The sequence below is a fragment of the Aquarana catesbeiana genome, linkage group LG06 (assembly GCF_042186555.1).
Source record: "Aquarana catesbeiana isolate 2022-GZ linkage group LG06, ASM4218655v1, whole genome shotgun sequence".
In the NCBI taxonomy this organism is placed as follows: Eukaryota; Metazoa; Chordata; class Amphibia; order Anura; family Ranidae; genus Aquarana; species Aquarana catesbeiana.
The window spans coordinates 9,636,586-9,651,559 of NC_133329.1; the positions used below are offsets into that span (position 1 = coordinate 9,636,586).

The 14,974-nt window shown below is 44.6% G+C and overlaps 1 protein-coding gene across 1 annotated transcript; it reads right to left on the reverse strand.

The window, feature by feature from the left end:
* Positions 1-7,461: 7,461 nt before the first annotated feature.
* LOC141147842 (SCAN domain-containing protein 3-like) lies at positions 7,462-9,333 on the reverse strand. The gene has a single exon (XM_073635007.1). It carries the CDS (start codon positions 9,331-9,333, stop codon positions 7,462-7,464), a length of 1,872 nt encoding a protein of 623 aa, XP_073491108.1.
* Positions 9,334-14,974: the final 5,641 nt, after the last annotated feature.

The window sequence follows — 14,974 nt, forward strand, 5'->3', positions numbered from 1 at the left end:
TAAAGCGGTGTTCCGCCCACCGCTGCAAAAATTAAAAGCCAGCAGCTACACATACTGCAACTGCTGACTTTTACTTCACATTGCCTGTCCTGGTGTCCAGCGATGTCTGCACCGCAGCTGATGTTTTCATCAGCTGTCAGGTGCTGCCGCCGCCATTGCCAGTAAGGGAACCCGGTAGTTAAGCATGGGTCCTTACTGCGCATGCGTGAAGCACTTGCTGCACTCTCCTACTGGCCTAGCGGCAGAGGGAGGAGGAGGGAGCCCCATGGTGACGTCAACAGCTGGGGCCGTGGCTCCCAGAAGTTGGGACAGGATACCTATCAAAAGGTGTCATATGTGGCACCGGATGGGGGGAGAAGACAAATGAGCAGAATTTCCACTTTTGGGTGAAACTCCACTTTAAATAACTTGAATGTTTGAGGATGCCCCTCAGATGATCAATAGGGTTTAGGTCTTCAGACATGCTTGGCCGGTCCATCACCTTTACGCTCAGCTTCTTTAGCAAGGCAGTGGTCATCTTGGAGGTGTGTTTGGGGTTGTTATCATGTTGGAATACTGCCCTGCGGCCCAGTCTCTGAAGGGAGGGGATCATGCTCTGCTTCAGTATGTCACAGTACATGTTGGCATTCATGGTTCCCTCAATGATCTGTAGCTCCCCAGTGCCGGCAGCACTCATGCAGCCCCAGACCATGACACTCCCACCACCATGCTTGACTGCAGGCAATACACACTTATTGTTGACACACACGCTTGACACGCTCTGAACCAAATTAGTTTATCTTGGTCTCATTAGACCACAGGACATGGTTCCAGTAATCCATCTCCTTAGTCTGCTTTTCTTCAGCAAACTGTTTGCGGGCTTTCTTGTGCATCATCTTTAGAAGAGGCTTCCTTCTGGGACGACAGCCATGCAGACCAATTTGATGCAGTGTGCGGCGTATGGTCTGAGCACTGACAGGCTGACCCCCCACCCCTACAACCTCTGCAGAAATGCTCATACATCTATTTCCCAAAGACAACCTCTGGATATGACGCTGAGCACGTGACTTCAACTTCTTTGGTGGACCATGGCGAGGCCTGTTCTGAGTGGAACCTGTCCTGTTATACCGCTGTATGGTCTTGGCCACCGTGCTGCAGCTCAGTTTCAGGGTCTTGGCAATCTTCTTATACCCTAGGCCATCTTTATGTAGAGCAACAATTCTTTTTTTCAGATCCTCAGAGAATTCTTTGCCATGAGGTGCCATGTTGAGCTTCCAGTGACCAGTATGAGAGAGTGAGAGCGATAACACCAAATTTAACTCACCTGCTCCCATTCACACCTGAGACCTTGTAACACTAATGAGTCACATGACACCGGGGGAGGGAAAATGGCTAATTGGGCACAATTTGGACATTTTCACTTAGGGGTGTACTGACTTTTGTTGCCAGCGGTTTAGACATTAATGGCTGTGTGTTGAGTTATTTTGAGGGGACAGCAAATTTACACTGTTATACAAGCTGTACACTCACTACTTTACATTGTAGACAAGTGTCATTTCTTCAGTGTTGTCACATGAAAAGATAGAAGAAAAGATTTACAAAAATGTGAGGGGTGTAATTACTCTTGTGAGATACTGTAGTAACTTTACAAGAGGACCTAGATAAAATAGAAGGGTGGGCAAACACATGGCGAATGAGGTTTAATGCTGAAAAAATTTAAGTAATGCACTTGAGAGCTAAGAATAGGAATGTAAGTTAAGCAGGCCATAAACCATTCCATTTTCTTTCCTGCAACTAAGGGTTACAGGAAAGGAAATCACTTGATTCCTCCATCAACACAATAAGTGTTGATGGGGGAATCCCTCCTGCTGAGCTATTGTGTACTCCAAATGGGGAGCCGTCTTTGCCTGGAGAACAGAGTAATTGTTGCTAGCGGCTATAGCCAGTGGCAATAATTGCATGAAAAATCCAACATTCTGGTTGTACTCAAGTTGATAGAAGAATCGACTTGGGTAGAGTCAGTATTGCTCACACATTTTCAATTCATCCATACAGATTCAAACCATCTATAGCCATCTATGGCCAGCTTTAGTCACTAGTGGAAGTACCTCTGAGGGAATCTAGGATGGACAATGATCTGGGGTCCTAGTAGATTAAAGACTGAGCAATAGCATGCAATGCCAAGCTGCAGCAAGCCAAGCGAAAAGAATATTAGCATGCATTAAACAAGGCCACCAGTCTTTAGAAAGGATGTGCTAGAACTGGAGAGAGTCCAGAGAAGGGCAACAAAGCTAATACAAGGTGTTGAGGACCTCAGTTATGGGGAACAACCACAAGCATTAAATGCATTCTCCCTGGAGAAGAGATGCTTGAAAGGAGATATGACAGCGATATACAAATTCTTGAATGGTGATTAGGGATGAGCCGAAAACACACCCCCCCCCCCGGTTCGGTTCACACAAGAACATGCGAACAGGCAAAAAAAATGTGCAATCACGCAAACACCATTAAAGTCTATGGGACACGAACAAGAAAAATCAAAAGTGCTCATTTTAAAGTCTTATATGCAAGTTATTGCATTATAAAAAAAGTTATAAAAAAAAGTGTATGGGGACCCGGGTATTTAAAACGGTCGTTTTTTCAGGAGCAGTAATTTTAAAAATGCTTAAGGTGAAACAATGAAAATTAAATATTCCTTTAAATATTGTGCCCGGGGGGGGGCTGTCCCCTCAGTATGCCTGTAAAGTGGTGCATCTTTTCTGATTTGTTTTACTGTGCCACAGCAAAATGACATTTCTAAAGGAAAAAATGCTATTTAAAATTGCCTACAGCCTGTAATGTATTGCCGGTTCCCGGCAATATACATAAAAAATCATTGAAAAAAATGGTGTCCCCCAGTCCATACCAGGCCATTGGGGTGTGGTATGGATATTGAGGGGAACTACATGCCAAAATGTTTTTAAAAATTTTGTGGGGTCCACTTAACCACTTCAATACACTGTGTTATATATACTACACTCTGAAGTGCATTATATATACTATACTGACTGCACTATATACTCAGAACTGTATTATATGTACTACGGGGACTGGACTATAATTACATGCCCCAGTCAGGAATGGGCCCTGCTGTTCAAAATTATTTCAAAAATTGTAATCACATGCCCCAGTCAAACAGGTGCAGAAAAATTGGGCCCTGGGTGTTGGTGATGCCAGAACACTGTAACCCCTCACAGTAACTCTTGTTGGGTGCAGGAACAGGCCCTGATGTTAAATATTATTTCAAAAATTCTAATTACATGCCCCTGTTAAAAAGGGGCAGAAAAATTGCGACTTTGGTGTTGGTGGTGCCCTAAACCAAAAATATTGTTGGAAGCTAGCATCATCAAGATTCGAGAGGCAGCATAGGCAGTCTTCAAGGGATCCCAGATCCATAGCAAATTCAATCAGTTACATCAGCATCAGGCGCTTGATAGCGGCTGATCCAGGACTTATCCATTTTTATAAATGTGAGCCTATCAACAGAGTCTGTGGACAGGTGCACTCTTTGAACCAATACAAAACCTCCAGCAGCACTGAATGTGCGTTCAGAAAGCACACTGGATGCAGGACAGGCCATTAGCTCAATTGCATATTGAGCAAGTTCTGGACAGTGGTCCATCCTCAAGACCCAATAACCCAGTGGATGCTCTGTTGGAAAGGTCTCCAAGTCTGCTCTTGCCCCTAAATATTCCTGCACCATATAATGCAGACACTGGCAATGGTTGCTTGAGCCTATCAGCCTTTGGCACTAAGGACTGAAAAATTGTTAAAAGGCATCGGTTAGCCGGCCACCTTCTCCACCGCTCTTCCTCTGAATGAACGAAGCCTCAGAAACACGTTGTCCAGTACCAGGAAATGGTAACCTGCCAGGGTCTGGAAAGGCATTACACAAACTTTTCTTCAAGGCCTCCTGAAAATGTTGAGAAAAATTGTAGAAACGGTCAAGGGGTGACCCTGGAAAGCAATCAAGGGGAGATTCACTTCATCCATGTACCTTGGCCATGTACTTACCTGGCTAAGGTACATCGACAATGTCCTGATGGTATGGTCTGGCACCCACCCTGAGTTGGTCGAATTCATGGAGGAATTAGGTATCAATACCCGCAACATACGTTTAACCTATGTTGCTGATCCCCATGAGATTTCATTTTTGGATCTCTCCATCAGGGTTGAGGATGGCAGGCTTGCCACCAAGACTTATCGGAAAGACACTGCAGCAAATACTCTCTTACAGGCTGACAGTCACCACCCAGAGTCATTAAAATGTGGTATCCCAGTGGGACAGTTCCTCAGGATTTGGAGGAACTGCTCCACAGAGAAAGACTATCGATGTGAGTCCGAGTCCCTGTATCTTAGATTCAGGGAGCATGGGTACTCCCATCGCACTCTATGAAGGGCCAAGAGAATAGCTGGACAGAGAGCGGGAGGGGACCTACTTGTACCCAAAGATAAAACCAATACAAAAACTGACACTGATGGACCAATACCATTTATTACACTATTTGGGAAACAGTGGCAGCAAATTAGGTCCATTCTTTCTGACCATTGGCATATCTTAACTCTCTCTGACGAGCTAAGAGCCATAGTCAGTGACAGGCCATTCATGGTGGCCAAGAGAGCCAGAAATTTGAATGACTCGCTTGTTCAATCTGAATACATACGTCCCGTAAATAGGAACTGGTTAACAGACCTGCCTTAAATTAATGATATGTTTCCTTGCGGCCATTGCGGTACTTGCAAGTTTGTTGACCGTTCTAAAACCTTCAGGGACTCGGAATTCAAACATAGAGTCTTTCATTAATTGTGCCACATCTAGGGTTCTATACATTCTAGAATGCCCATGCAAGAAATTATACGTTGGTAAAACCAAACGACAGCTCCGGTTGCATTTTTCAGAGCACCTTAAAAGCATTAGATTAAACGAGGATACTCCCATAGCCCAGCATTTTCTATCGTTCCACCAGGGCAACACACAAGGACTAAGGGTCAAGGGATTTTTTTCCTTGACCTCTCTGCCCGAAGAGGGGATTTTGATACGGTGCTCCTCAAAAAGGAAAAGTACTGGAACTTCAGACTCAAAACTCTTCAGCCCTTGGGCTTGAATAATGAGCTGAGTCTGAAGATCTTTCTGGAACCATGATAATGCCATCATTGAGTCTAACCTACCGGAATAAAAAATAAATAAAATTCAATGTTTTAAATTTTTTTTTTGACACCATACTGTATGGCTTGCTTATTTTTGATGTCGTTCTTATTATGGTTCTTTAACTCTGTGATTTATTATTTCTCAGGATCCAGATAGATAAGGGTACAGTTGGCCTCCAGCCCTAGAATAGACACTAGGGTATGTGTGAAAAATGTCTAGATACAAATCCCTTGGTAAGCTAAGTGTTAAAAGTGATGATGGTTAATTCAATCTTTGTTATTGAGACTTATCATATATGTTAACATAATCAGCTAGCCTGTTTCTGTAGCATGTTTTATTTCACTTTAATTTTTTAAAGTCACCACAAGATGGCAATCATTTCTTATTTGCATGTGATTGAAATGTGATTGGATACATGGCCCTATAAAAAGACTTCAATTACTTAAACGCGTAGACGAATGCTAGCCCCACCATACCCCCACACCTCTCGATGACCCCCAGGCCCAAGCGATAAGGCGGATTTGCTTACCATCTACGCAGGAGGGTTGGACCGTATAAACGGCTCACTTGGTATTCACTTGGAGGCTATTGAAGCCCTACCTCACAGATGCTGAACCGGATGTGCTCTTCATACCACTCTGGATGATTAGACTATCCTTGATCCAGAAGCATAACCACAATCAAATCTCCAGCACAAACAGCTACAGCTGAGGACTATAGCAGAGGCAACACTACAATTCAGCAGCACAAGTTGACTAAAAGACATCACAGCATAGCGATGCTGGAAGCCAATCCTTGGCTTTTAAAACTCTAAAGCTATGATACAACAGGGGTAAGATGCCCACACATAGGCAGACAATTTTGTTTGAATTCCCTCTATCTGTTTATACAACATAGCCAATATAGAGACTGTGGAAGCTTTACTTCAGCAGAAATGATTACCACTACCTTGGAGCTTAATGCGAGCTAAAGTCTTACACATCTTACACATGTCACTGATTATTGCCTTGAATTAGCGATATAACTTAAGCTGTTATTTACCTGAGACCGGATAAGAACTTATAAACATCAACACAACCAGCACGGACCTGACATATACTTGGAATGATTAATTTCCTTTGATTGGTGTTTTTTCATTTCCGTGACTAAGCGCTCTTCGCATGAACTTTATACTTTAAAATACTGTCTAGACAATCCATATCAAGCCGATCTCCAAAATACTTGTAAACTGGATACGTATCCCTATGGTTACTCTTGGATAAATTAATTAGATTGAAATTACTTCAACCAATTCATGCATGTACTTATGACATATCTTGGTAACCTATCATTTGGAATTGTATCGTCAGAATATTTATTAGTCTAGATGGTTTGATACCTTAATTTTTAATCCACAGAGAGATGCCACCCAGGGAAACCCATTTATGAGTCCATTATCCCTCCTGGGCTTGTTTTTTTCATCCTGATCTAGTTTGGTTTATGGCACCCCTCTCTCTAGACTTACGTTACTCCCTTCCTCAACCTGGGAACCAACATCGGAGCCTTCAAATTGCTACGCATCCTCCAGCAGCATGTACCCGACACTGTGGTCAAATAATTCTGGGGGCTCCTCCATGCATGATAGTGGGGCTACGGGAGGAGTAAGTGTGGACAAGGAGCCGGTGGAATAAGCCACTTTGGCAGCTGCTTTGGAAGGCAAACTTCTATGAGCCTGGGTGACAGTGGATGAGGGGAATGAGGATGGCTTTTTTATCCACTCCACCAACTCTTCTGCATGTTGTGGCTGAATAACACAGCCAGCAGCAGAAGAAAAAGACAAGCGTGCCTCACGGCCATCTACAGAGGATGCACCATGTCCACGACCACCACTGTTCACTGTAGACACAGAGGCTGCTTTCCCTCTTTTAGTGGTCTGTGAGTCTGCCTTGCCTTGGTGGCCTTCCTGATATGGTGTTTTTTTTTTTTTTAATACCGCACTACACTGTATTATATACTGTGTACACCGCCTGAAGTGTATTAGAAACTGTACACACTGTATTATATACTGATTACACCGCCTGCACTGTATTAGAAACTGTACAATGGCTGCACTGTATTATATACTGTGTACACCGCCTGAAGTGTATTAGAAACTGTACACACTGTATTATATACTATTTACACCGCCTGAAGTGTATTAGAAACTGTACACCAGTGTTTTTCAACCTTCTTTCAACCAAGGCACCCTTTAAAATCTGACAGAATCTCGAGGCACACCAAACCAAAAATGTGGAAAAAATTTGTTACGTCTTACATCAATGGGATACTTGAGCCTGGGACGATTTACACAACCGCTCTATTCTGGCAGGAATGGATGAGAGACAGACACGGAGCTCCTGGTCCACGGCCCTAAGTCGCTCTCTGTACTCGTTCTTGATGTAGGTTAGGCTTGAAAAGCTCAGTTCACACAAGTATGTAGTAGAGAAGGGTAGTAGAATTGCAATGGCGGTACTTGAAATTACTGTGTACTCACTATTCAATGATACCCAAAACGTATCCAAAGCCACATCTTGAAATTTTATTTGTAATGTGCGATCTTCCCTGATCTCTGCCAGTTGCTCTTGTGCTGCTAGTGGCAATGCTTTTGAGCTATCCAATGCACATGAACTCCAAGGGTTACGGACCCAGTCAAACTCTGCAAAAGCTTCCGAAGGAAAATAGTGACTAAATCTTTCGTCGAGAATTTGTAGGTGTTGAGAGATAAGATCAGAACGTGTGCTGCCATTTGAATGTGCATTGCACAGGGGAAACATCTCAAGGCTGCCCTGTTCTACAAAGGAGCGCCAGAGTGTCAGCTTGGATCTGAAGCCACGTAATTTGTCAGAAGAGGTGAGAAGATTTTCTTCTTTACCTTGCATTTTAGCACTCAGTTCATTTACATGTCTAAAAATGTCGGCCAGGTATGCAAGTTTTGCACACCATTGCGTGTCTTCCATCAATTCCGCATATGCAGAGCTCTGTCCTATTAGAAATGTTCTGATTTCTTCTCTTAACTCGTATACTCCGTCCAAGACTTTTCCCCGTGAAAGCCAGTGGACTGCGTTGTGTAACAACAAGCTATGATGCTCTGCTCCCATTTCTGTGCACAGAATTGAAAACAGGCGTGTCTTTAAGGGCCGCATTTTTATATCATTTACAATGTTCACTGCTCCATCCAGTACATCTGACAGTTCTTTTGGCAGGGTCTTTGCAACTAGTGCCTCCCTGTGAAGAAAGCAGTGAGTGTTTCGCACAGTTGGATTCTGAACTCTGACTCTGCTGATGAAGCCCTTGGCACTACCCATCATGGCAGCAGCGCCATCAGTGCAGACACTGATACAGTTCTTCCAGCTTAATCCGCCCTGTTCAAGATACTCCGTTGTCACACGATAAATCTCCTCTCCACTTGTTTTCTCAGGTATCGGTTTACAAAAAAAAAACGTCTCCATGATATGGTCCTCATCTATGAATCGAACATTAGCCAAGAGCTGAGCATGCCCACTTATGTCAGTGGATTCATCAACTTGTAAGGAAAATTTCCCAGTAGATCTGATTTTTTCAAAAACCAGGTTTTCAATATCTGCAGACATGTCATTGATTCGCCTTCCAATTGTACTGTCAGACAGTGGAACTTTTGCAGTTTCTTTTGCTGCTTGTGGGCCTAGCATTTTGTTGACAATAGCTGTACATGCTGGCAAAATGACTGTTTCTGCAATTGTGTGTGGCTTCTTAGCTTTAGCTTCTATCTCGGCCACTAAATAGCTAGCCTCCAGTGCTTTCTCTGACACTTTTGCACTCTTCATCATGACTTGCTCTTGTTGTTTGTGTTGACTTTTCAAACGAATGAAATATTCTGGTCCCTTGCTGGCTAGTGATGGATGATTTGTTGTCAGGTGTCTTTTAAGTTTGCTTGGAACCATTGCTTCATTTGATAATTTCATACCACATATCAGACACATAGGGAGAGGGCATGATGAAACCCCTGTACAGTTGAAACCATATGACAGGTAACTGTCATCATACTGTCTTTTTCTTGTCTTGATGCTGGCCTCCACCACCCTCTCTGCTGAGGTACTTGTGGATGATGAAGTTGATGGCTCCAAATCAGAGCTGGATACTGGAGCCTTTCTTTTCAAAAAACGATCCATGCTAGAAGTAGTTTGTAGCTGCTGAGTTCTGTATTCTGTAATGCAGAGTACAGAGTTCAATACGCTGTACCACACTAGGGTGTGATCGTTTCAATTTTTTATGCCACGGTGTATTTGCGCAGTGGTTTTGCAAACGCATTTATTTTTGTAAAAAATTCACTTCAATGAATTAAAACAAAACACAATATATACCCCAATTTTTGGGTATAGTGTGAAAGATTATGTTACGGTGGGTAAATAGATACCTAACATGTCATGCTTTATAATTGCGCACACTCATGAAATGGTGAAAAACGATGGTACTTAAAAATCTTTTTAGGTAACGCTTTAAACACTTTTACAGGTTACATGCTTAGAGTTAAAGAAGAGGTCTAGCACTAGAATTATTGCACTCGCTCTAACAAGTGCAGTGATACCTCTCATGTGTGGTGTGAATACTGTTTACATATGCGTGTGTGACTTGCCTATCCATTTGCTTCTGTGTGCAAGCACGGAGGGATTGGGGGGGTGCTTAAAAAAAATATTTATTTAACTTTTTTTTCCACAGTTTTTTTTTTTTTTTTTATATCACTTTTATTCCTATTACAAGGAATGTAAACATCCCTTGTAATAGGAATAAGGATGATAGGTCCTCTTTATGGAGAGATCTGGGGTCAAAAAGACCTCATATCTCTCCTTCTACCTTTAAAAGCAAAAGATTAAAAAAAATTGGATCTTTTACTTTAAAAAAGAAAAAATTGTTTACTTCCAGCCTGGACCGGAAATCATGGCGTCGCTCTGGTCCTTCAGGGCCATCAAAGGGGATCTAATCTTTTATTGCCTCTGGGACTAGCCGGCCACACCATTGGATTGTTTCTCAGGCGAGATGGTGGGAGAGGGGGACATCCCCTCCCACCGCTTCTGAAAGCGTTCCAGTGGCTCAAGAGCCGCTTGGAATGCTTTCATGAAAAAGCCAGCCACTGGCTGTAAAAAACAATACCAAGGTTATGGCTGATATCTTCAGCCATAAACCCGGCAAACCATTTCAAATCTGCAACTATGGTCTTGTGAAAAAAAAAAAAAAAACTACATAACTTGTTACAATTAGGGCACTTTCACATTAACTCATTCCATTGCAGGCATGGTGATTTTTTAAAAATGTAATATAATATACATCAACAAGGAGAGGGGCGTGTCTGAGTATAAATCATAAATACATTTTATTAAAACAACAATATCCACTCACATGGAAGTTGGAGAAGTTGCATTAGGGTCGGTTGGCTGGGCTGGAGAGATGCGGTGGAACTACAGGTCACAGCGGTTCCTGCAGGGCATGCCAGGTCCAAAGAAGATTAGTTCTTGCAGCCGGGTGCAGTCTCTTGCAGCAAACAGTCCAACACAAATCCTGCGGAGTTGGGAGCCAAGTTATATCCCAGATGCACAGATAGGGGTTCCAGGGAAGGAAGGGAGAGATGTGTAGGACGCCAGAGCATCCGTTCAGCCGTGCTGCTGCTCACTGATTGAATGGTGTAAAGCCTCTAGGAAGGGATAAGGCCGACCGAGCCGAGAATCACAAACGAGGCTTGGAGAGCAAATACAGCGTGGCGCTCGGTGATGACGTCACACGCATGCATGCCCTGCAGGAACCGCTGTGACCTGTAGTTCCACCGCATATCTCCAGCCCAGCCAACTGACCCTAATGCAACTTCTCCAACTTCCATGTGAGTGGATATTGTTGTTTTAATAAAATGTATTTATGATTTATACTCAGAGGCGCCCGTCTCCTTGTTGTTGTTTTAGCTTGCTGGACCCTGCTTTTGGCTCCTTTGGTGGCCGCCCTGACTGACCTCTCATATATACCCCCAGTATATATGCATGAACTTACACATGCATTTTTGCAGTTTTCAGTTCCTGGACTAATCGGTTTTACTTTCAAGGTAACTGTGCTTTGCGCCTTTTTACTTGTAATATAATATACATGATGATGATAACTATGATAACTATACTTCAATACTGCAGTTTGGCCACAATGCAGGTGTAGCGCAGGGTACCTGCGGTTTTCATGTGCGTTTCCTATAGACTTCTATTATGTCCCTCATTTTTAGTGTGCTTTCAGAAAATGTACCAAAAATGTTCTACATAATAGAAGTTTTTGAGAAACCACATGAAAACCGCAGGTACCCTGCGCTACACCTGCATTGTGGCCAAACTGCAGTATTGAAGTATAGTTATCATTATCAATAATAACCCACATAGCCCATGTATATTATATTACATTTAAAAATAAATCACCATACCTGCAATGGAATGAGTTAATGTGAAAATGTCCCAATTGTAACAAGTTATGTAGTTTTTTTTTTTATCTAAACACCATGCCTGCAATTAAAAAATTTACATTAAATTACAGGTACAAATACTGTACCAGTGTCTCCTCACTGTTCTTACTTTTCCTCGTTCTTCTCCTCCACTCAGGGAAAAGCACGCCGCCAGCGTCCCTCTGGCATCCGCGGCTCCACAGAGAGCAGTGCGTGCGCCTGACCCTCCCATAGCAACCGATGACGTAATCGGTTGGCTAGACGTGGTTGGAAGCTCTGCACAGCCTGCACAGCTGCCCGAGTGCCTGTGGCAGCGGGAAGGGAGCTTTTATACAGCGGTCCGGCACCGCTGTAATACAGCTCAACCAAGTGGCCAGCATTTGGGACATGATGTAGCTATATATGTATAGCTGCCTATGACCTGGGGTCATTTTGCCACGGCACACCTAGGGACTAGGGATGAGCTTCGTGTTCGAGTCGAACCCATGTTCGACTCGAACATCGGCTGTTCGATCGTTCGCCGAATTGCGAACGTTATGGGCCGTTCGCGCTAAATTCGTGTGGCGCGTCACGGCCCATAATTCACTGCGGCATCGCAGTGCATTGCTGGCTGATGATTGGCCAAGCATGCACTATGACCCGCATGCTTGGCCAATCACAGCGCTGTCAGTAGAGAGAGCTGTAATTGGCCAAAGCCAGGGTGGCTTTGGCCAATTACGGCTCAGGGCATTTAGTACACACCCCACACTATATAAGGCCGCCTGCACGGCGGCCCTGTGTAGTGTGTGTTCCGGTGTGCTGAGAGATAGAGAGAGAGAGAGACAGTGTCATTTGATTTGAGTTAGATAGATTAGGCAGAACAGTCAGTCAGTTAGCTGCACTTACAGTGTATTGTGTATATATATGCATCCCAGGTGTTGCATATATATATATACACTGTATTCAGTTTAGCTAGATCCGTTCCTGTTATCTTCTATCTAGACTATTTACATTTAATGCAGTGCGTCCTGCTCACAGTGTTCAGCTAGATCCGTTCCTGTTATCTTCTAGACTATTTACATTTAGTGCAGTGCGTCCTGCTCACAGTGTTCAGCTAGATCCGTTCCTGCTATTTACATTTAGTGCAGTGCGTCCTGCTCACAGTGTTCAGCTAGATCCGTTCCTGTTAAATTCCTACTGACCGGCAGGCTTGTCTGGTTACAGTATATAAAGCTACCTGAAGAAAATTACAGGTGTTCTATTTGATCCTATTAGTACCACGGTCAGGCAGCTAGACTATTTACATTTAGTACAGTGCGTCCTGCTCACAGTGTTCAGCTAGATCCGTTCCTGTTATCTTCCTACTGACAGGCAGGCTTGTCTGGTTACAGTATATAAAGCTACCTGAAGAAAATTACAGGTGTTCTATTTGATCCTATTAGTACCACGGTCAGGCAGCTAGACTATTTACATTTAGTACAGTGCGTCCTGCTCACAGTGTACAGCTAGATCCGTTCCTGTTATCTTCCTACTGACAGGCAGGCTTGTCTGGTTACAGTATATAAAGCTACCTGAAGAAAATTACAGGTGTTCTATTTGATCCTATTAGTACCACGGTCAGGCAGCTAGACTATTTACATTTAGTACAGTGCGTCCTGCTCACAGTGTTCAGCTAGATCCGTTCCTGTTATCTTCCTACTGACAGGCAGGCTTGTCTGGTTACAGTATATAAAGCTACTTGAAGAAAATTACAGGTGTTCTATCCCAGCTTAGTGCAGCTACAGGCCATTAGTATGTCTGGAAGGCCAAGAAGGAGAGGCAGACAGTCACAAGCCAATAAGAGAGGGCAAGCAGGCTCTGTGTCTAGTGCTGGTCGTGGAGACGGTGCATCCTCATCAGCACGTGGCCATGGGACACGCTTGGCCTTTTTTTCGGCAGCTGGCCATGTTGAGCCGCAACATGCGGAAGACTTGGTCGAGTGGATGACCAAGCCGTCCTCATCCTCCTCATCCTCTCTCACCCATGCCCAGGGTGCTTTGTCTGGCAAAGCAGCGGCCTCTTCCCTCAGCTCAATGTCATCAGTGACTCCTTCCCTAGCTCCACCATGTCCTCATGAGGATTCCCTCGAACTGTTTGACCACAGTGTTGGGTACATGCTCCAGGAGGATGCCCAGCGTTTGGAAGGCTCTGATGACGATACTGAGCTCGATGAAGGCAGTAACATGAGCGCGGACAGAGGGGGTGCCCAAGAAGGACAGCAATCTGGCAGTCATGCTCCCCCTGCTGCAGCATACTGCCAGGTTTGCTCCAGTGATGAGGAGGGAGGGGATGATGAGGTCACTGACTCAACGTGGGTGCCTGATAGGAGAGAGGAGGAGGAGGAGGAGGAGGAGGAGGAGGAGGAGGAGGCGGCAGCACATCACCAACGAGGCAGGATGCCCTCCAGGGGCCAGCCTAAGGGCAGCACATTGACTGCATCACACCCCAAAGCTCCACATGTGCAGGGCGCTGCAGTCTCTGCGCGTTATTCAAAAAGTTCTTTGGTGTGGGCCTTTTTTGAGACGAGTGCATCAGATCGCACCGCTGCTATTTGCAACATATGTCTCAAGCGTATCTCGCGTGGCCAAAATATCTCCCGCTTGGGTACCACATGCTTGACCAGACATATGTTGACCTGCCATGCAGTTCGTTGGCAAGCGTATCTAAAAGACCCACACCAAAGAACAAAGAGGATCTCTCCTTGCTCCTCATCAGCTGAGATTTCCAACCCCACTAGACCTTCAGTCCTCTCTGAGACCTGCAGTGAGAGGAATGAAGGTGTAGAATTAGGTGTGTCACAGCCAAGTACTTGTGGGCAATCTGCTTTTGGTACACCGACGTCAGATTGTACCAGGCAAATTTCCCTGCCCCAGCTGCTGCACCGCCGAAAGAAGTTTGCTCCCAGCCATCCACATGCCCAGCGGTTGAATGCTAGCTTGGCAAAATTGCTAGCACTTCAACTGCTGCCTTTTCAGTTGGTAGACTCTGCCCCCTTCCGTGAGTTTGTGGAATGTGCGGTTCCTCAGTGGCAGGTACCCAAACGCCACTTTTTCTCACGGAAGGCGATTCCGGCTCTCTACCGGCATGTGGAAGGCAATGTCCATGCCTCGCTGGACAGGGCGGTCAGCGGTAAGGTGCATATTACCGCTGACTCATGGTCCAGCAGGCATGGACAGGGACGTTACCTAAGTTTCACGGCGCATTGGGTGACTCTGCTGGCAGCTGGGAAGGATGCAGGACAAGGTGCAGTAGTGTTGGAGGTTGTTCCGCCACCACGCCTCCAAAATTCTGATTGTGACACACCTCTCTCCTCCACCCCCTCCTCTTCT

Coding starts and splice junctions, on each gene's coding strand:
- LOC141147842 (XM_073635007.1), bottom strand. CDS start 9,333: ATGGATCGTTTTTTGAAAAGAAAGGCTCCAGTATCCAGCTCTGATTTG.